Consider the following 22,621-nt stretch of genomic DNA (forward strand, 5'->3'; position numbering starts at 1 on the left):
CTGTTCTTGTTGCAATCACATAACTTTGGTTTTATCAGGGTGCTCCAGTTAATGCTTTATCTCAGTAAGAAAGAAAATAGCTTCATAGTTTAATTGTGCTGGAGTGCCTGGGCACATTTGCCATCTTCTGGTTTTAAAGCTTGTTATTTTCTGCATGCAAATGGAAATGCGAGCACTGCAGAAAGAAAAGTGAGGAAAACAGGGTTTGGAAAGTTCTGATGGAATTGTCCTGGATTTTTGAGACGGAACAGCATCTCCACAGACTGCTGAGGAAGGGATAGATGATACAGTATTCTCAGCACCTCTCCCTTCTCCTTATCAAGAATTTCCTCTGTCTGCTGGTTATCCTTGAAACGGTGATCATTTAGCTTCCATCATGGTAGCATTTTGGAAAATCCAGGCTTTGGAGTCATGGAATTGGACATCTAGAGCCAAGCCTGCACTTTTGTGTACTGAATGGTAACTTATCCAAAACTGCTCTTTTCCCTCTGTGTTTTTTCTGTCTTGCAGTGGTGGGGGATGAGAAACAAATGCAAAGTGCAGCCTGCAGCAGTTCAATCTGTGAGCCCAGAACACCAGCCCCTGCTGCATCTGCTTCCATAAAGCCAGCAAAAATTGATTGCTGCTTCTCAGAGATTTGCTGGGGGGAAGCTGGCAGAGAGAGCCCACTTCTTTTCAGCCAGGGGAAAGCAAAAAGCCCTGGGCATTGCTGTATTTATGTTAAAACCAGCAAATATTCCCTCTCACTGAGAACTTTCAGCCTGGGGCCTCGCTGAGAACACTTGGCTGGGAGCAGAGGGGCTTTTTTTGTAGCTAGAGAAAAATTGTTCTGTTCTGTATCTCTCCACATACCTGTGGCCAGGAAGTCCTTCTGTGGTGCTGTGGCATCACGGTTTTTCTGGAGGGGGAGCAGTCTGCCAGCTGTGCTCTGACCTGGCATGTACACAGAGTCGTGACTTACTGCAGGGTTTGGCTTTGGGAATCTCAAATTCAGGTTGCTTTGGGCCATTGATTCCTGGTGACTTAATATTTTTACTGCTGAGAAACCATGTGGACAGTGAATACCCCTTTTAATCAATTGCCTTGAAAATCTGAGTCTATATAATGGCTTCTCACATACTGAATAGAGCAATAAAACATTTAGCCTCTTTGATATAATCTAGTATGTAAAAACCCACTCCAAAGCTAATGCACCTTGCACCACCCAGGGAAACAACTGGTGAATTTCACTTTGGTTTCGGAGTTGCTTTGTTTTGCTCCTTCCTGGCTGCCAACACTGCTCTGTGTGTTGCCCCTGTGCCAGGTGAGTGCCACCCAGACTGTATGAGCTGCTCCCAGGCCTCTGATCACTGTGACTCCTGCCGGGACCCCAGGAAGCAGCTGCAGGACGGGCGCTGCGTGGAGATGTGTGAACGGGGCTTCTACCAGCACGGGGGGGCCTGCTTAGGTAAGTTCTGCAAAGGGTTAGACCCCCCTTCTCTGCTGCATGATGTACTTTTGGCTGTGGGATCCCATGGGGTCATCCTAAAGAGATTGCCAGGCTTTGGCTGGAAAAGCATCCAGGCACGTGCTGTGTTGTAACCGTGAGACTTTGGGAGGTTTCAGGTGGAAGCAGACACAAATTCTTGAACTCTTGAGATAAAATGAGGCAAAATCGTCTCATTTTGTCAGAGTGAGGGGAGGGGGGGTGTCTTTCTGCATCACAGATTTGGGATTGATTTTTCTTCTCTTTTCTTTCTCCTGGAAGCCTGCAATGAAACCTGCTCAGCCTGCACCAATGGATTTGAGTGCTCCTCGTGCCAGGCCCCCCTGCTGCTGAAGGACGGGCAGTGTGTGCCTTCCTGTGGGGAGGGCTACATCCAGGATCAGCTCCTCTGCACAGGTACCTCAAAGCAAAAGGGGCTGCAGTCCTCTGTGATGGCAAAGCAGCAGGCAAAACTTTACCTGGGCTATGAGAACCCTCTCTCTTGAGGCATCTGCTGTTGACATAGGTGTTAATGTTCACCCTAGAGTAAAGGAAGGAGTGAGTGAACAGAGGAACCAATTCATACAGGGTAACATTGATCACTGCTTGGGGAAATATTCGTGACTGTTCCTCAGTGGATCAGTTCTGTTGTGCGATTCCTTGACTTCAGTGCAGACTGCCTGTGCCTGCTCATGCCAGACCTTTCAGCGTATGGTACTTTGAGGTGTACAGGAAATTGCTTGGAGGGGTGAGGGGTTGATAGGACTCAGGAAATAGTTTCTGGGGAAGTTTCCTGCTTCCTGGAAGTGCACTGAGCTCGCTGCTCTCAGGAGGCATTTTTACAAAGTAAATTGGTAATTCTGTAAAACACTGAGATATGTCTAAATCCTTTATCTTAGCGGTTGGAAAGACAGAGAGTAAGATTGGAAAGCTAGCTTTCTCTTTGATGGAACTGTGACAGTGCTTTTATGATCTTCCCCTGCTCCTTTGAAATACTTTAAACTCTTCCCAAACTGTAAAGCAGCTGCTTTTTCATAATGGCAGTTTAATTGTTTTCTCTAAAATTAACACTTTTCTCATCTTGATGTTGGCCTTTTTAGAAGGCTTCTAATTATTTCTGCAGCTCTGATTCAGCAGAGGGGTGGAGCAAACGCTTAACTTCTGAGCCATCACTTTAATTTCTTTGGAACTAACCCTCTTGCTCAGAATTAAATACAGGCTGAGGGCTTTTGGCACATTTCAGGGCAAAGCACTTTAGATGGTAAGTCCAGCTTCCTTTTCTGAAGTGGTTTCCCTTAAAGAGCTGACCACTTGTTTCAGGTTTTGAAAGTCTGAAAAACCTCTGTCCTCCAGCAGTCGCTACAGCCCAGGGCACCATTGTGGATGTATAAACAGACAAGAGAGACCCAGTCCAAAAGAATTTGTAGGCTTAAGTATCAAATAATCTTCTACTTCATTTGGTTTTATTTTATCATTTCCTTTCCACCTGCTCGTGGTGTTTTAATTGGCAGTGCCCATGCTCTGCTGAAGGGGTAGGGAAAGGCTAATGTTTCATTTTATTGCTGGTTTGTAGATTACTGACTGTGCACTCCATCCAAATTTGTAGTCACGCATGCTTGTGGCTGAATGTTGCTGGGAAAATTTGTTCCTCTTTCCTCAAGGGAATTAAACCAATTTGCTTTAGTTCTGCCTGGCTGCATTTTCTGCATAAAGTCAAACCAGTGGAGAAAGTCTTACATGTCAGATGCGGTCCGTAATTCATGGCCATTCACTCTTTTCCTTGTATCCTCTTTATTTCTGCAAATCTCTGATCAGATTGTTGAGACGGGCCTCAGACTGCTCCAAAAGATTTTCCTCATAATGGTTTTAACATCTACAATAAGCATGTTCCAAAATCACAGAAAGGATGAACTAGACTGTGTTAATTGCTGTAGTTCCAGTAAACTCCCTCTTGAGGAATTCGCTTTGGACTTGAAAGAGACTTAACACCAAGTTTCTTGCTCTGTCCTCTTGTTGGAACACTGTTGTCTGTGTTGTGGGAAAGCACAGTGAATTAACCTTTCCTTTTGTTCCTGTTTTATAACAGCTGGTTTAATTGAATCTCTTTTGAATTTTTGATTACAGTTGTTTGATCTCTGCCCTATTTGAATCCTACACCAGGGTTGTTTCATGCCCCCATCCCTCCACTTGATTTTGTGAAGAATTAAAACCATTAAGAGAAAGTAAAATTGAGAATAAAAGGTAATAAGTTCAGTTATGTAGCAGTGGATTTAAAGTTCATGGTTGAGTTTGTGTCAGGCAGAGTGCTGGGCTCTCCCTTGGTAGAAACAGAACTCCCTCACCAAAGGCAAAGCAAAGAGAAGCAAAAATAAACTATGTCTGTGTGGTAGAATGGAAGGGCTCGAAGGACTTGCAGTGTTCAATGCTCTCACTGCATTTTTCTAACTAAATTATTTATGTGTTCAGGATTATTCAAAAGCCCAGGCAGAACTGGAGTGTTCCTGCTTTCATCTCCCAAAATGCGAATGTTGAAGTGTGTAACTCGACACTAAACAGACCCAGCTTTCTCTGGAGCAAAGCACTTGGATTCCTGCTCCCTATGTGTTGCTTTTCCCTGCCGTCCCTGGGCTGTGGAGGATCCTCCAGGATCCAGGGCTGAGCACAGCTGAGCTGAGCTTGCCCAGCTCCCAGGGAAGAGTGTAGGGCAGAGGTGGCACAGATCCATGGGACCCCAAAGCCCAGCAGTGCCTTCTGTGTTTTTACTGGGATACCACTAGCATTGTCCTCCTGCTGTGGTCAGACCTGGGAGGGTTTCAGGTGTTTGCAGAAGTTTGGTGAGCTGCAAAAGAGCCCCTACAAATCCCAGCTGGAAATAGCCAGGGGGGTGGAATCAGCTTCCTGCCCATGCAGTCACTTCTGTTGATTTATTTTCACACAGCCACTTGGTTGCGGCATGCAAAGATGTTTGAGCTGACAGTGGCTCACGGAATGCTTCTATTTTTCCCCTGTTCTTTCTGTAGAGCTGGTGACTGGCTGTTTGGGTGAGGAGCAGCTTCTGAGCCTGGCAATGATCCAGTGTGGAAGGAGCCAGGGATTCTGGAGTCAGGGTGTGTAATTACAGAATCAGGGAATCACAAAATGGTTTGAGTTGGAAGAGACTGTAAAGATTGTTGTATTCCAACGCCTCTGCTGTGGACACTTTCCACTATCCCAGGTTGCTCGGAGCTCCATCCAATCTGGTCTTAAACACTTCCAGGGATGGGGCAGCCACAGCTTTTCTGGGCAGCCAGTGCCAGGGCCTCATCCCCTCACAGGGCTTTGCCAAGGGCCAGCAAGAGCCAACTGGGAGCTGTTTAAAAACAGTCAGGCTGCCAGCAGGGAAAAGTGTCTCTTGGAAAGGAGATGCACCTCTAGGAAGGAATTGAGAACTTTGCAAATGACTGGGAATGTTCAGATGTGCTGACATACTGAGGCAGGTGAACAGGCAGGGGTCCCAGCTGTGCAGTGGGAAGTCTGCAATTAAAGGATCCGAGTCCTGGCACCCACTCTTTCAAAAATACGTTGAAAGTTAGAGTTGGCTCAGAAAGGAGCAACACAGTCAGGTCTGGAAGGTGAAGCGAGGACATTTCACTGCTTAGAAATTTACAGCATGAACTCACACTCTGCCGTTAACTTTCAAATGTAGACGTGCCCTGAGAAATCATCCAAGCTGGAATGAGATGCAGGTTTTTTTATCAGCAAGGGAAATTATTGACTGGAGCAGGAAACTGTGCACAAGCTCTACCTTGGGATGGGATGGTTGGTGTTTGTTGTGTTGGGATTGTGAGGGGAAGATCCTATCCAGTACAGGATGCCCAGGCAGGGTCCTTTTGAGACACCCCTCACATTGGGGTGTTCAGCAACTAGAGGAGCTACAGCATTCTGGAATGATTGGGAAAGAGGAGGAGGGAAAGAACATGCAGGAGGGTGAGAAGGGGGAGAGCAAGCAGCTAATCAAGACAAAAAAAAAGGGAAAATAAACCAAGGTGGAAGTGTGGAGAAGGAGCATCCAGAATGCCCAAGGATCATGTACTGGGCATGAGTTCCAATGTCCTGTGTCTTGCCCCCTGAACACTCCCTGTTCTAACCCCAGGTGTTCAGTTCCGTGTGTGAGAAGGAGCTGATAGCTCTTCCCTGCCTTGGGCAGCAGGGAAATCCCCTGGGATGGGGTGTTATGCCCCTCTGTGCCATATGATTCATGTATAATGTGCTCTCAGTTCTGTGGATGAGCTGCTGCTGTGCCTGCAGGTTCCTGCATTGCACTGATGCTACTCACAGAGGAGTTTTTCTTGGGTGGCTGCAACTTCAGACGTGTTGGCAGGGCAAACATCAAGAAGTTCCCTTTTCTCCCACCTGCCACAGACTGGGAGCACAAGCATGTACCTGCCTTATTGTGAAATAATGAATTGAAGAACATCTTTGGAACATATTTGGGTGTAATTGAAAAAAAAAAAAAAAAACAAACAAAACAAAAACAAAAACCAACCTTGACAGCTGCAAGAACTGTAATTTGCACCCTTCCTGCGACACTGGTTGCACAGGATTTGATAGGAGTCTGTGTCCCATATTTTTCCCAGGAATTTCTCAGGCTGAACATGTGAGGATTCCTGATAAGTCAGTTCCTTCTGCACCTGGAAGGACAGGAGTTGTTGTTTCTAGAAGCAGCCTGGCTTGTTTTTCATTCTGCAGCCCTGCAGCACAGTTCTGTGTTTGTGCCTGAAGCTGGGTTACTGTCAGCAGCCACCCTGGGGATCTGGGTTTTAAGTAGCCTGTGATGGGATTTCTTCCTATTTCCCTTTGTGCTCCAGGGACTTTACAGTGTTCCCAACACTCCTCCTGGGCTGATAACAGCTACAGTAACTGCTCTGGTCTGTGCTGCTGCCACATTCCACATGCAAAACACAGCTGGAAGTTGTCCTGCCCGGATGGCTTGGATGAAAGATTGCAACCTAAGAGCAGCAGCGGGTTGTGTTTGTTATTTTTCATCTTCTGTAGCAGTGAAAGCCTGAGCAAACCTGCGAAGAAGTGCAGTGGTGCAGGCCCTTTGCTGTCGAGATCAGAGCTGGTTGGAAGCGGCTTGATGGCTAATCCTACACTTTTCTCCCCTGCAGCCTGTCACGAGTCCTGCTCCTCGTGCTGGGGAGCTGCTGAGAACCACTGCCTGTCCTGCAAGGACCCATCACACGTGCTCCAAGCTGGGCTCTGCCTGGCCAGCTGTGGCCAGGGGTTCTACCCAAGGGATGGCGTCTGCACTGGTAAATACCTGTGAGAGGGATGCTCTGCACAAGCAGGAATCAATATTTCATTTCGCCGTGCAGCAGCTGGGAGTTTATTCATGTCTGACAAGCCAGCTGCACCCTGAGCATTCAGAGGGGATGAGGGAAGCTGCTGTTTGTTTGTGAGATTATTAATTCATTTACACTAATCAGATGCTGAAAGGTTTGACGGGTTTTTCCTCGCCGAGCAGCTTGAAAAGCTGGGCTGTTTCTGAGGGCTTGACAAATCCATTTGTCTGCGGAAAGAAAAATGGCCTTTGCCAGCAGGTTTCTATAAATTTAATTATAATTCAGCATCACGGTATTATAATACCTGCACAGCAGATGTGCCTTGGGAACTGGGAAGGTTTGCTGGCAAAAAGGGAGAAGAGGTGGCTAGAGGGAATTAAAAGACCTAAGTCAAACAGATCCTGAAGAGGGAAAAAAAATCTCAAATAAGGAATCTCACATTTACCACATGCATTCCAGTCTAACGTGGATTGCTGTTGGCAGCCACCTCTAGCTGCTTGGGAGGACTCTCCATGGTCAGTCAGGGCTTGTTAGGCTTCAGGTGTGTGGCTCACACAGGTGTGTCTGGGCCACAGCTCGCTAGAGAGAGCTTAAAAGCTAGAACCTGGTGGCAAAATTGTTGCTATTTGTGCTTATACCGGATGCCCACATTCCTCTTCATGTTGGTCAGTGTCTGTACCAGGCAGCTTTATTCACCTGTGTTTTAAGTGTGCAGGCTTGAAATTGGATAGCTGAAAATAATTTAAGCTGAAAAGGAAATTTAACTTAAGTTTGGATTTTACTGCCAGTGGTTTCTTGAAACCCCATAGCTGCTCCTTGAAACCTCTGAGAGTCAGACCTTTCACCTTCTAGCAAAACCCATGCATTTTGATACCCAGCTGGAGAGCTGCTTTGTCTAGTGAATAGAAACAAAAATTGGTTAAGCAAAATGCTTGACTCTTCTAAATATCCAGCAGCATATTGCCTTAGGGAAGCCATAGTTCCATGGTGCTCTTGGACAACAGTTCAGTTCCGTTCAGAGCTGATTGCCTGGGATAATATGGACTACCCGAATTGATAAGAAAAATTATCATGCTTGATTTTAGCTGCATTTTCCCACTTAGAAGAAAAGGGGGAGGGGGGAAATTACCATTTTTTGAAATCACCTTTTCCCCTCTTCCTTCCTGAACAGTCTTGTAACTGCTGCTTGCTGTACACTGCCTGTAAAAACTTATGGGGTGGCTTCCATTCAAGGGGAGAGGTTGATGGCTCTGCTGTTCTTCCCTAATTGAGTGCCTGTCATTAATGAGCTGTTCTCATGGCAGCTTGTGGTCAGTTCTGTGAGAGGTGCTCCCCAGAGGCAGCCAGGTGTGTGAGCTGTGCTGCAGGGAAGCTGCTGCACGAGGGGAAGTGCCTCCCTCAGTGCCCACACGGACATTTCTCGAGCGGCAGTGGAAGGTGCACAGGTAAGAGAGGTGTTTTTGCATGACCCTTTCCTAGGCTCTCAGGGCACCTTCCTCGTGTTGTCTGCTCTTCTCCAGATGTGGGGAGGGAGTTTTGAGAGCATAGAAATGGGAGGGGGAACAGGGATTTTTTTGTTGTTGTTGTTGATGTGTTCTTTGGTTCACTTGTGATGGATTGTTTCAAATAACCTCTTTTCCTTGCCAAACATGCTGAGATACACATTCAAAACATTGTGTGAGCGGGAGTTATTACTGGTAGTACTTATTAATACATGGGCACTTCTGCACTCATTAGTTCACCTAGCTGAGTCTCATTCCAGCTGGGAGTTTTCTACAGCTGGAGAAGGCTGTAGTCAGCAACACCACTCTGAAGGAGTAAAAATGGGATGGTTCAGCTCTGTGTGCTCTGTTTCTCTATCAGCTTGTCACGCTTCATGCTCCACGTGCGAGGGACCTCTAGCCACTCACTGCACCTCCTGTTCCTTCCCTCTGGCACTGCGCCAGGGCCAGTGCCTGGAGAACTGTGGAGAGGGCTTTTACCAGGATCACAACATCTGCAATGGTAAGCTCCATACTTGGGATAAGTTCCCCAGCTGCTGTAAACCAGGTTTTGTTTTTCCTTTATCCTATGCTGAACCAGTCAATGCTTAATTCCTGCCTTTCCTGCTGATTGTTTTCTGCTTTGAGAAGAAGTGAAGTTTCCCATATACTTTCACACCTCCAGGATTTAGTGACGTCTGGGGCTTTTTTTCTTCTCTGTGCACACTGCTGAAATAAATGTACACTGCTCCCAGGTTTTTCTCAGCACTAGTTAAGAGGTGGGTGAAATTCCACATACACCTGGTATGAAATTCCACATATACCTTGCATGAAATTCCACATATGCATGGTATGAAATTCCACACACATCTGGCAGATTTGCAAAGACTGAGGTCATCTTTGCAGCAGTGGGAAAAGCGAAAATTGGAAAGGTGAATTTCTGCTTTGTGCGAGCCCTTCACACAAAGGGCTTTTCTTCTGTCATTTCTTGCTGTCCCTCCTAATGAGATTGAGCTCACTGTTGCAGTTCCAGAAATTAAAGGAGAATTGGCTGCGTGTGGCACAGGGCTGCAGTTTTATATTTGTTCACCAGCTTTACTCGGGAAAAGAGCCGCTCCTTGGGGGTGGGGGAATGATGTCAAATAATTTTTCTGAAATCCCTGTTCTGTTGTAGAGAGCAGGACCAGATGCTGTTGGGCCTTGTTTGTTGGATCTCTAGAAAGCTGTCCTTTGTCCTTCTCCCTGGGAAAGCTGTGGCTCTGATGGCTCTCTCCCCCTGTGCCCAGGTTGCCACCCGTCCTGCCGCTCCTGTGCTGGCCCAGGGGCCACACAGTGCCTGCGGTGCCAGGCGCCTGAGGATGTCCTGCAGCCTCACCCGCCTGGGGAAGGAGCTCTCCATGGCCTTTGCCTCCCCTTCTGCCCATCCCATTTCCATGTGGACAGCACAGGAGTCTGCAGAGGTGAGAAGAGCTGTTCAGAGCCCTGGGTTTTGGGTGTCTGGGGGGAGATTGTACCACATTTGATTTGTGCAGCCTTGTGCTTGCCTCGTGACTGCCATGAGTGTTTAAACTTTGTAACTTTCAAAATGGCATATCCTAGTGCTTTTGAGGGAAAATGTAATCTACATAAGACTCGTGACTGAAAGACTCAGGTACTTTGTTTTTAAATGCCTGTGTTCAAGCTCAGCCCCTTTCCATTGAAGCTGAGTATGTGATTTTTAGCACTGGCTTACTTTGAAGCAGGGTCAACCTTAAATCCTTTTCAAAAAAGACTGAGCTTTCTCCTTCTTAGCCCTTGGAGCAGGTCAAGACATCCCACAGCAGTCTTTTCTTTTGAGAAAGCTCTTCTCCTACATGCCCTGCAGCACACCTGCCATCCCTGCTCCTAAAATACCAACTAGGAAGCATTTCCATGAAGGCTAGAGTTTGGAAGAGTGGGCACTGTGATGTTTGAATATATGTGGTTTCCCACCAATCAGAGAGATGGTGGCTGAAGTAAAGTAGTAGTAATAACAATATTAACCACACTACTGGTGACTATTTCTTCCTGTTGGGAAAAAAAAATCTTTTAAAAGTGGACATAATTTAAAATCCAGTTATTTTTATTTTATAGTCAGTGCTTTGAAAAACAAACCCACAACATTGTGCAGAACAGAAGCACGTTCTTATGTAGGGCAAAATGCTGGTTTTGTAGAGTCATAGAATGGCCTGGGTTGGAAGGGACCTTAAAAATCTCCCTGGCTGCCAGCTATGTGTAGTTGTATAAATTACTTTATTTCATTCCGTTTCCTCTGTCCAGCCCTGTGTCTTATCTCCCCAGAGTCCAGAGGTCTGCATTCAACTCACACAGTGGAACCTGTGGCCTCCAGCCACTCTAATAAGTATGAGGTTTTTGGCTAGTGAGTTTGTGTTTATTTAATCAGATGGCTTAGCTGAAGATGGTTTGGTTTAGGGCCAGTGCCAGTAAAGAAGTGCCATTTTTAACTGCACTCCTCCTTCTTGCTGGGCCATCCTTGTGATGAGCGTTCATTTCAGGTGGCCAGTCCACCTCTGTGGGTGTTTGCTCCAGAATGGATGATGATAACTGTGCAGTGGTAAGAAACCCTGCCTGGAGTTACTGCAGGGTGATAACAGAAGGTGACTTCAGCAGCTGGTAAGTTTGCAGAACCCCAGAGCTCTTCCAGGGAGGACAAGAACATCACATGGTGCTGGGCAGCTTTGCATTTCAGTAATGAACTGCGTGGGTGCAAAGAAATATTAAATATGCCGCTGTCTCTGCTTGCTCCTTATCTTCAGGAACTGCTCTCTACTTTGCACTCCTTCCTGCCTCTCACAAGCAGAGGATCCTCTAAAGGAAAAATACCTTCCTGTCATCCTTGGGAAGAAAGCAATCTGGCCACGTTTTGAGGCAGTAAGGAGTGAAATAAGCCAGAATTAATGTGGCTTTCTGTGTGTTGTTGTTTTCCCCTTTGCTGCAGAGTGCCACTCCTCCTGTGCAGGCTGCGTGGGGAATTCTTCCCGGGACTGCACGGCTTGCCCGGCTCCTCACGTGCTGCTGGAGGGCAGGTGCCTCCCCTCGTGTCCTGAGGGGCTGTTCAGCCACAGGGACCACTGCTCCCGTGAGTGCACCTGCAGCTTGCCCTGCTGCGTCTCATTCCATGCCCTGGGCTGCATTTCTCGGTGTAGTTAGAGATGCTGTCTGATTTCTATGAAGCTGTTTAGGTATGATCAGGGGAGAACAGGATAGTCCAATTTCAGGGAATGGAATCTCCTCCTAATGGGAGAGAGATGTGCACTTGGAATCATAAATTACACTCAGTTTTGCTGAAGATATTCTGTGCTTGATTTCAGGATGGTGTTCCTAGCTTGTGTGCTGTGGAAAAAAACTCTTTAATGGACAATGCTGAGAAATAAAATGCTTTTATTAGGAAAAGCCTCAGATTTAGAGAGAAAAACCTTTCCTAAGAAGTCCATTGCTCTATTTATTCAATTTATTCAACCAAGGAACAACTCTATAAATAGATTTATTTGGCAAGCCATTGTAAAGATTCATCAGTTCTGAGATGTGCACTGCCACCTTAGAGCTGAGGTAACTGCTGAGTGCTGCTTTACCGCGGTTTCAGGCTTATAAAAATGCCTTAGAAACAAAATTTCAGTGTCAGGAAAGTGGCATCTTGCAAGCTGTGTCCTTTTATTCCTGAAGAGCTTTGAAAGTAGGTTTTAAGAATTTTTTACTGATTGGTAGCCATAGTATTTTTATCTCCCTTAGATCTGTAGCATGGGAATCTGACATCTGTCATTAAAGCTGGAAGGATACCAAAGCAGCCCATGAAATATTTTTGAGCGCTCTTAAGCCACTTTCTCTGCCATGTCTTTGTTGAGTTTTGGCAGACAGAAGTGGCTAATGAGCTGGCAGGGCATTCCTGCTTCAGAGGTTTCAGTTTGGGAGGGCTTGCTGGAGAAACCATTCCCCAGTTTTCCTCTCATGCATATCAAGCTCCACAATGATGTTCATACAGTCCCAAGAGAAGTTTAATTTATCTCCCCTGTGCATCGCACTCTGGTTTTTTATATGCACAAGCATATGCTGGAGGGAGGAATAATGGCAAATCTCTCTCTCTCTCTTTTATATTGTGTCTAGATCTATACCTTGATTAATGCAGGGAACAAATCGCATTTCTTAAACTGGCAACCCATTCCTCATTTTTTTATTCAAAACGAGGATGTAAGTGCCTTCCAAACCACAACCCCGCAGTCCCTGGTGCCATTAGACCTCTTCTGCCCATGTTTTGTAGGAGGAGATGATGGTGGGAGCTGGATTTTTGGGAAGGGAGGGGAGAGAGTGCACCAGGAGGATAACCAGGAGTGTTGATTTTCTCCCTCAGCCTGTCATCCATCCTGCAAGACATGCCATGGCCCCTCTGCTTGGGAATGCTCAACCTGCCACCCCCATGCCACTCTGGATGGTGGGAAGTGCAGGACAGGCTGCAAGGAGGAGCAGTACCTCGACCTGGTGGGCTACTGTGTGGGTGAGTAAGGGGAGCTGCTGGGGGATGAGCTGTCTGTGCCATTGAACTGCTGCTTCACACTGCCAGGAAAGCTGCTTGGGTCCTGCTCAGAGCTTCAGGAAAAGGAGCTAGGTTAGAATTTGGGATCCAAAGAAGTAGTTTTATGGGGCCCTAAAGAAAAGCTGGCACAGCAAGCGTTGCTGTGTGCATTTTTGGGAGGTAATAGGATTTCTGGATGGGGGGGGTTATGCTGTGTGGGTGCTCAGTGCCTGCACTTAAGCCCATCATCTGAAACCACTGATTGCATTTATCTGTTTAAAAAGAAAAATCGCTTTTAATCCGTCACACAGACACGTATAAACATATCCTGGGAACTGCTCCAACTATTTCTGAGCTTTATCAAGCCATTTTTTTTCTTTATCAAAAAAAGCTACGGTGTGTGAGGCTTAATCCAGGCTGAACAGTTCCAAATGAGATAAGGAATCCTAAGAAAAGGGAAAAATGCATTAGAAGTAATAAATATATCCATCGAGAGGCTATTGTTCTCAGTTTAATATGATTTCCCTTCACAGAGCCTTCTCTTTGCTAAACATCTATGTCCTGGATGCTTTTTAATGAAAGACTTGTTTCTTTGCTCTCCACAGCTTAATTCTATGAAGCATTTCTTCATCACCCTTTTAAATAACAGTGATTGTTTTGTCTGCAGAGACAAAAAGAGCAGGGAAAGAAAGTGTGTGAAGAGTAGGAAAATATCCTGAAAGTACTGTACAGCTCCTTAGGAATTCGGGTTGGGGAATCAAGACAGAGTCAGATAAGTACAAACTGGAAATAATTCAGCATTTCAGTGTAAAGAGGTGTCTCTGTCCTGTACAATTTCAGGGGATGCAGTGGTACTTAGTAATGTCCTGGCACGTCAGAGCTCTGCACCCTGTATTTCTTCCACCTTTCTTCCCCATTAATTTGCATTGTGCTTCCTGTGGAAGAAGTGCCAGGGAAAAGTGGCCTTCCCCTGTGAATTGTGTTGGGAAAACCTTAGTACCATTTATAACCAGTCAGGACTCTTTCTGAGGAGGGTTTATTCTTTAATTATTCCTTTGTTTGGTGTCACGGACCAGTTCTCCTGCTCCCAAATCCCAGTGATCAGGGAGATGTCAGAGGAACTGGAAGTAGTGTGGAGGGCATTCTCTGTGGCATGGGAACCCTCAGTGTCCAGATGTTTCTTAGTCCCACTGAAGCTGTTAGAAGTCTTGCAGAGGAACATAACTGAGGTTTTTCACCTTGACAAAAAAAGTTGTGCTTTGGCCCCAGATCTGCAGTCTGAAGCGTGTTGCTCTTTGTGCCAAATTTATGTGTGGTGTTTATGCAAAGCATGTTTGTGGCCAGTTCTCCTGGAGGTAAAGACCTCCACATCCAGGTTGTTAAGTTTCACTCATTCTTCTCATTCAGCTCTGATTGAAATGCTGAATTTGCCCTTGCAAGTTATTAATTATCAGTTAAAGAGCAGCTGTCCCATAAAAGAGAACATTAAAACTTCTGACAGTCTCATAAGATATGATTTGCATCAGAATCTAACAAAGCTTTTTCCTTCACCTCCCAAAGCAATATATTTTTACAATTATCTTCCCATTTGTCTTTAATTCCCGACCCTGCAGGCAGAATTGTGTTATGGTTTACAGTGCCTGCTGTGTGTGCATCACAGTCACCTGCCATACTTTATGGACCTGGAGGGGGAAATCTTTCACAGAGGCTGGAGAAAAGCAACTGTCACTCCAAACCATTGCCTGGGAATTAATGATGTTATTGTGCATGTTACCTGAATGAACATTGGAACATTTGCCTTGTTAATAGGGAAAAAAAAAGGTCTTGTTTTCAGCAGTTAATCAAATAAGCATTTCACATTTAAGCAGAAGAAAGATAAAATGTCCTCAACTTTCACAAAATCAATGAGTCTCTGGGCTCTGTTTTGGGCACGCAGAATTTGTGCTAATTCTTCCCTGAGAGTGCTCAATTGATTAGTTTTATTTTATAGTCCAAATGTACAGGAATGTGCTTGAGACTTGAGCCATCCCCTGTTGGATCTCACAGCTTCTGTGGGGTTTGTTTTCACAGTTTGAAAACACTGTGATTTCCCTCTCCCTCTTGTCCAGCTCAGCTTCAGCTTCGGGAAACTTTGCAATCACCACTCTAAAAACCCCAACCACTGCTGAAAGCCTTGTCCTGCCCTCGCTTTTCTGATTTGAGGTTTCCCTGTTGATCTGGAAGCTTCTCTGTTGATCTTTTCCTGACCACATGGAAGGGCAGTTGGACAAATGCAGAGGGGTTGGTGTGGAAGGAAACTGTGAGCACCAACTGATAGAGAATCCCCTGTAGTCTGGTCTTAACTCCAGCTGCAAGGGATCTCCCAATCCCTGTGTTCCACAGGCCCTTGCTTTCTTAGGCTGTGTGCAATTGGGAAAATGTTCAAAGCTAAACCAGAAGAGCTCGCTCAGGAGGGGGCCTGTAACAAGCTTTGCTGCCTTGCTCTTAAAATTCCAGAAGGGACACTCTGACAACAAGAAATATACTCAGTTCCTTGTAAAATTAATGAGCTATTGCTGTCTGTTTAGAGAGACATTTATATCATCATGAAGAGCTGGAGCAAGAGGGGCTTAGCTCCACTCACTCGCAGGTGTGCAGCCTCCTACAGGACCAGCAGCTGAGCTGCCAGAGGAGGGAAAATCCTTTCCCTGCTTTGGTCTGGGCTCCTTTGTGCCAGGGACCTTCCAGCTGGATCTCCCACCTCACACTGCCTAGGGAAGCTCTCACCGAGCAGGCAGATCCCTGCAAACGTGGTTGCACTTCACCAGAAATTCACTTGGCTTGTTTCAGTGACAGGTTCCCTCTCAGGTCTTGAAAAAGAGAGACAAGAAAAACATTCCAACAACCAAAACAAGCCAAAAGTCTTGGTCAGTGTTGCATAGCCTTTTAAACCAACCACACTGACTTGCTTTCTGGAATTCCTGTAAGACCAGAGACTTTTTTGCACGTTGAGGTGCGATAAAGAGTGTGGTGTTCTCAGTGCTGATTTTAAGTCATGCTCTGTTGTAAACCTCAGGTCTCACCTTAGAGCACAGCACAACACTTGCATCAGGAAATACTTTCCTGGAGAGCCCCTAGGAGGGGTGATGTGTTTAAACAATACATGCTTAGCAAGTGGTGGTGCTGAGAGGCAGAAATGCCACTGGTTTCCTCTGTGAGCATTCACAAACACTTCAGAGATGGTTTTGTCTCCCCAACAGCCTCTTTTATCTTAGAACAATCTGTAACATATAATTTCTGTATAGGAAGGGTACCGTTTTCTTGCTTTATTTGCTAAGAGAAAGCTTATAGGCTGTAGAAGTCAAGTAACTCTGGAAATCCATGTAAGTATTTCTGTTCCACTTTGCAATGGAAGCAGCTTTATAGGAAGATCAGTGATAGGGAAGGTGATGGGCGTTATTTTTGCATAGAGGTGAAGAAGGAGGAAATCAGAGCCTGCTGGAAGGGGAGCAGGAGAACATTTTGCTTGGAGAGTGGGAGTAAAGTCAGCAGTCTCAGAAAGATGAGGAGGGAGGCATTGGGACTACAAGCAGAGTGGTGGCAGAATTCCTAAGAATGCAGTTTGCATACTGGAAGGGGTCTAAGGGAATTAACTAACTTGTGTGGTACTGACCTGCAGCCAGCTGGGGATGTGAAGGCTCCAGAAAACCCAAATCCCACAGGCTGTGCCCACTGGCTGAACTGGAGGCAGGATGACAGGGAGAAGGCAGAAGCAGGAAACAAATAGGGCTGGGGGGTGTGACTGAGAAGCACAAAGAAAACATCCCCCTTCTGTTAGAACTGGCTTCAAAGGGAGCCTGCTGTGAAAAAGTGAAATAATCTCTCCCTAAACAAAGCCCTTCAGTTCTTCCCTCGCTCTCTCACTCGCTCCCCAATGTCCCTGAAATTCACCATGAGCGGCAGCCCTGGGTTTTTTGTTGGTGTTGTGTGTGCTTTGATCTCCAGGCTTGCAAAGGAACAAGGGAGTGATGGGGCTGATTCATCCTAAAACAGTAACTGAGAAAACTCTTTCCACTCGAAGGAGCGAAAATAGAGGCTTGTGAAGAGCAAACTCTGCTGCAGCAGCACTGAGTTTTGAAGATACTTGGATTTTTAAATGTTAGTTTGGGAGAATCTAGGTTTTCTGCTGCAGAGACTGACTGTGTGGATACCCTACATTTTCTCAGCCTCCCTTTTATGCTCTGTTTATGAAACCTTTTGAGCAGATTTGTTACTTATTATACCCTGCCAAAGCTCTTTATTAGAGACCAGTGGCTCCAGCAAGAGATTTACCTGGAGGAGTATTATTTTAGCAGTAAGGAGAGTCAACATATTACCAGGTAAATGTGGAAGTACAAAAAACTGTTTGGATTTATGTTTATTTTATTGGTTATAAATACATAAAACTCGTCACCCCACCTCCAGCCCATACAAATCACAAGTACTCAGGGCCTTTGGGATGATCTCATATCCTTGCTCCATAAGGTGGGCTGCATGTGATCCTTTCTGGCTTCAAGAACTCCACCTCTGTACCCCAACTCTGGCTGGTCATTTCCCGGCTCCAAGGCTGAGCGCATGGGGCACAAACTCAATGGGTTCTATACCCTGCAAAAGCAGGAGGTGAAGGAGGCAGCTCTGTAAGAAGCTTGGATCCCTGCCTGCAGTGAGGACTGGATCAATTTCTGAGCTGCTTCTGGCCTTCTGCAGCAGTGTGGGGTGAGAATCACCTGTGTGTGACATGCAGGAGATGTCAGCTGGGGCCAGGCTCCTGCAGCTATGGATGCAGAACTCCACCAGGCTTCCATGTGAGCCTGTGTTCAGCTTGTAAATCTAGATTGCCTGACAACCTCTAGTAATGCTGTCACAGGAGACAAAAGACTGAAAGGTGAACCTGCAGCAGAAATCTGACAAATCAAGCCTCATTGTTACATATCTTTCAAGACAGTCATCATTTCCTTTATAATTTTCTCGATTACCATAATGAGGATTAATTTGGCTTCCAGGTTGCCTTACACTGCACCTTTGTGCACACAAAAGGCTTGTTGTCAAACCTTGTGAAGCATTTAAGTTCAGGTAGAGGTCAGGAGACGCAAGCTTGTGTCCTGCTGGGGAAAAATGGAAAAAATTAAAGGTTTTGAGGCACTCTAATGCCACTCTTGGCCTGGCTTTGAGGGCTGCTGTGACTGTTTCAGGGTATGGATGTCTCGTTTGCATGGGAAAATGTGAGCAGCCAGAACTACAGGAGGTCATACAGCTGTACAGGTTCTGCTCCTCGTTTTGCCGTGGTGGGAGCAGAGGGAGGTGGGTGCCTGAGGCCTCCGGCGGAGCTAAAGAGGAACCTGTAGGCAGAGGCACTCAAAGTCAGAGAAAGGTCTTGGGAAGCAAAGGGCTTTGAGCTGGCTTTGTGCAAAGCTTTCTCAAGCTCACTTAAGGGTGGCAAAGAGGATGCTTGAATGGGGCAGGAGAGATGCAGAGGGAAAGTGAAAACGTTGTGGTGCTCAGGAAGAGCACAAGATGAGGGGGAGGCGGGAGTTTCGGGTAGCGGGATTTGCTCTCAAAATTCCATCCCTACTGCCCTCCTGCAGTTCTCAGCTAGGCTCTGTGCTGTCCCTCTGTGCTCAGTGTCCCTTGTTGCCTCTAGACTGCCACCCCCTGTGCCAGCAGTGCGTGGCCAACCTGCGGGACAGCGGCAGCGTGTGCCTGAAGTGCCAGCACGCCCGGCACCTGCTCCTGGGGGATCGCTGCCTGCCGGACTGCCCGCCGGGACACTACGCCCAGCACGGCACCTGCAAACGTGAGTGCCTCCTGCAGACACCTCGGGGAGCTGCAAAGAGCTGCCTGCACCCTTGTGACAACTTCCACGAAGTGGTTCCTGCCCAGGAGAGAAGCTGTTCACCTGGCAGGATGCTGCACTGGGGCAGTTTTTTTTTTTTTTCATGCTGGTAGGAGTTTCTTACGATGTTCTGCAGCCTGAGGTGGAACATCACCCTTACTAAGGTCTGTTACTGAGGCTTGTGTTGCTGCAATAATGGCCCAGAAGGTGATGGCTTGTAGCAGCTCCCAAAACAGAAAGCCAATTCAGCTTTTTAGGCTGGTGCCATGGATGCAGCACACGGGCCACATTTTATTTTCTAATGTGTCCCTGCATGTCCTCCACTTTTTGTTGTTGATGTGGTTTCACATTCCAGTCATTGTCTGAGCTGCTTTCTACTCCCTGGGCTCTTAGAAGGAACCAGGTTCCTTTTCTTGTTCTGTGCCTGACAGAGACATGGTAAAGCTCAAAGCTGAGCAATGGGTATTTCACTTTAGTTTTAGAGAAAGGAACCAAGACCAGAAATTGAGCACAATGTAGATGCTCCTTTTGCAGGAAGTGGCATTTCCTAATCTAGTTTAGGGTGGGTAATATTTCAAAGCTTCTCTCCACCATTCTGGGAGCTGTGTGTTTGTTTACCTGTTTTTGACATATGAGATCTCAGAGCTATGAAACATACTCTGTGTCACTTGATTGGAAAGGCCCCTGAGAGAGACAGAGAGGTTTTACCTTCCTGGAAATGAAAGCCTAGGGATAAGATTTCTTCCCTTTTTAAAGGTTTGATTTAAAAGGAGTTGTGCATTTTTCTGACTTTGTCAAAGCCTGTAGGACGTTTTGTTCTGCCTTTTAAGATCCCCAGCCCAGCTCAGTGTGGTTGCTTCTGATTCCTTTGCCCACTCTCACTCATGATTAATTTTCCACCTATCATGATAGGTGTAATGATGGCATCAATCTTTAGGTAAAGGCCTGTCAAGAAGTAAAACAGACTAATCATTTTGTATGTAACCTCTCTGGAGAAAGTAATAGGGTACATTGGCCTCAGCCCCTGGGATATTTTAAATCTCTTTGGTCAGACTAAGAAATGAGCCTGAAAAGTCATGAGGGAAATGGGGAGAGGGTGTGTGGAGATAGTCTGGTGTCCATCAGTGCAATTCCTGCTGAAGGGATGGATGAGAATCTTGAGGGAAGCGTGGAGCTGTTAGAAAAGCACTAGATGGTTCCTGCATAGACAAAGAGGATCTAATCTGAAGCTAGCTGGGAGAAAGCATGAGAGGGAGGTATGTGCAGGCCCTTTTTTCACTCTTCTCTGTTAGACAGGTCCTGGCCAAATCCTGCAAGCATTTTTCTTAAGAAGGGAAGGCTGAAGAGAAGAGGGTAAAAGGAGAAAGAAAGGAGAGGATCCTTTCTTGGGCGGGAGGCACTGTGTACCACTGTGGGCTTAGACTTGGCAGGAACTTTTGGTGCTCACCATCCCTGCTCTCAGTCTCTGAGAGTGCTTCTGCTGAAGCCTGTGAAACTTGCCCTGAGACCTGCTTTTCCTTGAACAGAAGCCCTGTTTTTTGCTGTCCCTGCAGGGTGCCACCCTTCCTGTAAAAGCTGCACTGGCGAGGGTCCCTTGTCCTGCTCCTCCTGCAAGGCCAGCCTGGTTCTGTCCCACACGGGCGCGTGTGCTCCGCTCTGCTCCCTGGGATACTACAGGGATGACAGGCAGATCTGCAGACGTGAGTGCCTCTCCCCCAGCCTCCTCTACTTCCACAGTGCTGTTACCAACCTGTCTTTTCTTGTTCCTTTGCTCACTGTGGCTGTTGCCTGGAAAAGAAAGGTTTCAAGTGCCTAGAAACGTGATGTGAGTTGACAGAGGTGATAAGCTGCCTCAGGAGCAGAGCCTACAGCAGGGTTGAAATTTCAAAACAGTTGCAGTTTTGCTATTGACCTCAAAAGACAAGAGGCTTTGTGTCCTGCTGTAAAAATCTGCAGGAGCATTTGTGTAGATTTCCCTGTGATGGATTCTGGACTTGATGAAAACTTGGCAAGTTGAGACCAGTTTTAATCAGTCCTTACTAAGGCAAACCCCCTCCCCACTGCACTACATGCCAGTACGTGCCATGGAAGCTGTAGCATTTATGTCCATTTCTCCTCATGTGAAACCCCAGGAGAAACAAGGTACAGCTTGGTGGACACAGACCTGAGCTGATCCTAATGATCTGGTGGAATTGATCTGGTATTAGGTTATGTTTTATCCTACTCTTGCTATCCTTTGTGAATCTCTCAGGGCCTCTCTTTTCCTTTATTTTTTTGTGTTCACTCTGGCCCTGGGATATTCCTCTCATAGATTATTTGGCTCGATGTTCCAAAATGCAAAATGGCATGGCCCAAAGTTACAAAAAACTGGAAAAAGCCCTGCTTGAATTGTCCCACTATAATACACACACCTAAAAATGAGCAAATGCTGAAGTGGTTTCGTCACTGTGAACCTGAACATTCAGATTAGTGAAGTCCTGCATTACCCTGATTTAAATTCTCACAAGTTATGATAAAACATCTCTGTTGCACTGAGTCCAGGTATCAGTGTCATCCTACCTAGACCCAATTTTGTCACTGATGAGGTCCTGTAGGAGGAAACTGAAGTGGTTGTCAGCTTTACCTGCCTTTTGTTGAAATAGATGGTTCTCCTGAAACTATTATTTCCATCTGATCAGCAGAAATGCAGACACCTTACATAAGTTCAAGGAAATAGCTGGAAGGACTTGTACCATTCTTCTGTTGTGGAAAAAAAAGGCATTCAATAATAATAATAAAGAGAAAGTAATAAAAAATAGGAATTAAAAAAAAGTTCTGGCTGGTTTCCTACAAGCTCAACAAAATACTCAAGTTTTCTTCTGCAATAGGGATTCTCTTCTTGCTTGCTGCACCAGAATATCTCGCTTCCTAATTAACATGCCCCTTTCTAATGAAAGCTTTCTTGTTGATAGCTCCTGCCTCAGCATATCAAGGTAGACTGGCAATGTTCCTGAGGCCTGCACCCTTCCTGAAATTGGTTCAGGGGCTCAACTGCAAATAGATTTTTTTTTTTTTGCAAGCTAATTCAGCTACTCTAATCTCTTCATTGCAAATGGCTTTTTAAGAAGTGTTTGTAATCCTTGGAGCAGGGGGCTCAAGGCCAAGTGTGTTGGATTTTTGTCATTCCAAGTGTCACTTGTGCCTTTTCAAGTGCTGCTGATAAGCCAGGGAGATACAAATTGTCCCAGGCTGCTGGGAAACTGCCACTTGGAGGGAATGAAGATTGTTTAATCGGAGGTTGGCTGCTAGGCTGAGAAAATCTGGTCTCTCTTCAACATTTATTTTAGTCTCTTTGCACTTTTGAGGAACTCGGGGTTGGAATGAGGTTCAGAGAGATGCCAAGTGCATGTATGGGTCCTGGGAGATATTTTTAAACTCAATGACATCCTGGCCCAGGAACAGTGAGAAGCTTAACGCGTCCTTCACAGGCTTAAAAATGCAGATACAGAGTCATGCTGATAAAACAAGCAGACAGGTTTGCTTCCAGATACAGTTTTTGCTTTCTCTTCTGGCATGCCTCCATGGGTGGCCTGATTTCCCTGGATTTAGACCTCATGTAGAATGTTTTACTGTATCTTTAATAGTTGGTTCTTTAGAGCACTTGAAAAAAGTAATTTTTTCATGTACTGTTCTTAAGTGAAGAAAAATCAGAGTGGCACCAGAGCTCCTAAAAGCCAGCTGCTTGATTCTTTAGGTAAACACTTTGCTAGAAATCGTTTGTACATCAGTAAAATGCAGACCTTCTGTGACATTTTTTAGAGGCACTAAAACAAGGAACTGTTTTGAAAAACACTGTGTTCTTGCTTCAGGGAGAGCAACATGGGTACTTTAACTTTACTTTGGTGGTTTTTTGGTTATAAAACTGTGTTTTGAATTAACATGTCAGTATTTATCACCCAAACTGTTAGTACAGCC

General features: G+C 45.9%; 1 protein-coding gene across 1 annotated transcript in view; it reads left to right on the top strand.

The window, feature by feature from the left end:
* FRAS1 (Fraser extracellular matrix complex subunit 1) overlaps positions 1–22,621 on the top strand; it is a 105,157-nt gene that overhangs the window by 43,569 nt on the left and 38,967 nt on the right. The window contains exons 12-21 of the mRNA XM_068189207.1: positions 1,304–1,447; positions 1,748–1,882; positions 6,616–6,759; positions 8,094–8,234; positions 8,653–8,793; positions 9,557–9,730; positions 11,248–11,388; positions 12,655–12,798; positions 18,476–18,628; positions 20,221–20,367. Of these exons, the coding sequence (XP_068045308.1) occupies positions 1,304–1,447; positions 1,748–1,882; positions 6,616–6,759; positions 8,094–8,234; positions 8,653–8,793; positions 9,557–9,730; positions 11,248–11,388; positions 12,655–12,798; positions 18,476–18,628; positions 20,221–20,367 (1,464 nt within the window). The remainder of the gene's footprint in view (positions 1–1,303; positions 1,448–1,747; positions 1,883–6,615; positions 6,760–8,093; positions 8,235–8,652; positions 8,794–9,556; positions 9,731–11,247; positions 11,389–12,654; positions 12,799–18,475; positions 18,629–20,220; positions 20,368–22,621) is intronic.

This window comes from Anomalospiza imberbis, chromosome 4 (assembly GCF_031753505.1).
Source record: "Anomalospiza imberbis isolate Cuckoo-Finch-1a 21T00152 chromosome 4, ASM3175350v1, whole genome shotgun sequence".
NCBI lineage: Eukaryota > Metazoa > Chordata > Aves > Passeriformes > Viduidae > Anomalospiza > Anomalospiza imberbis.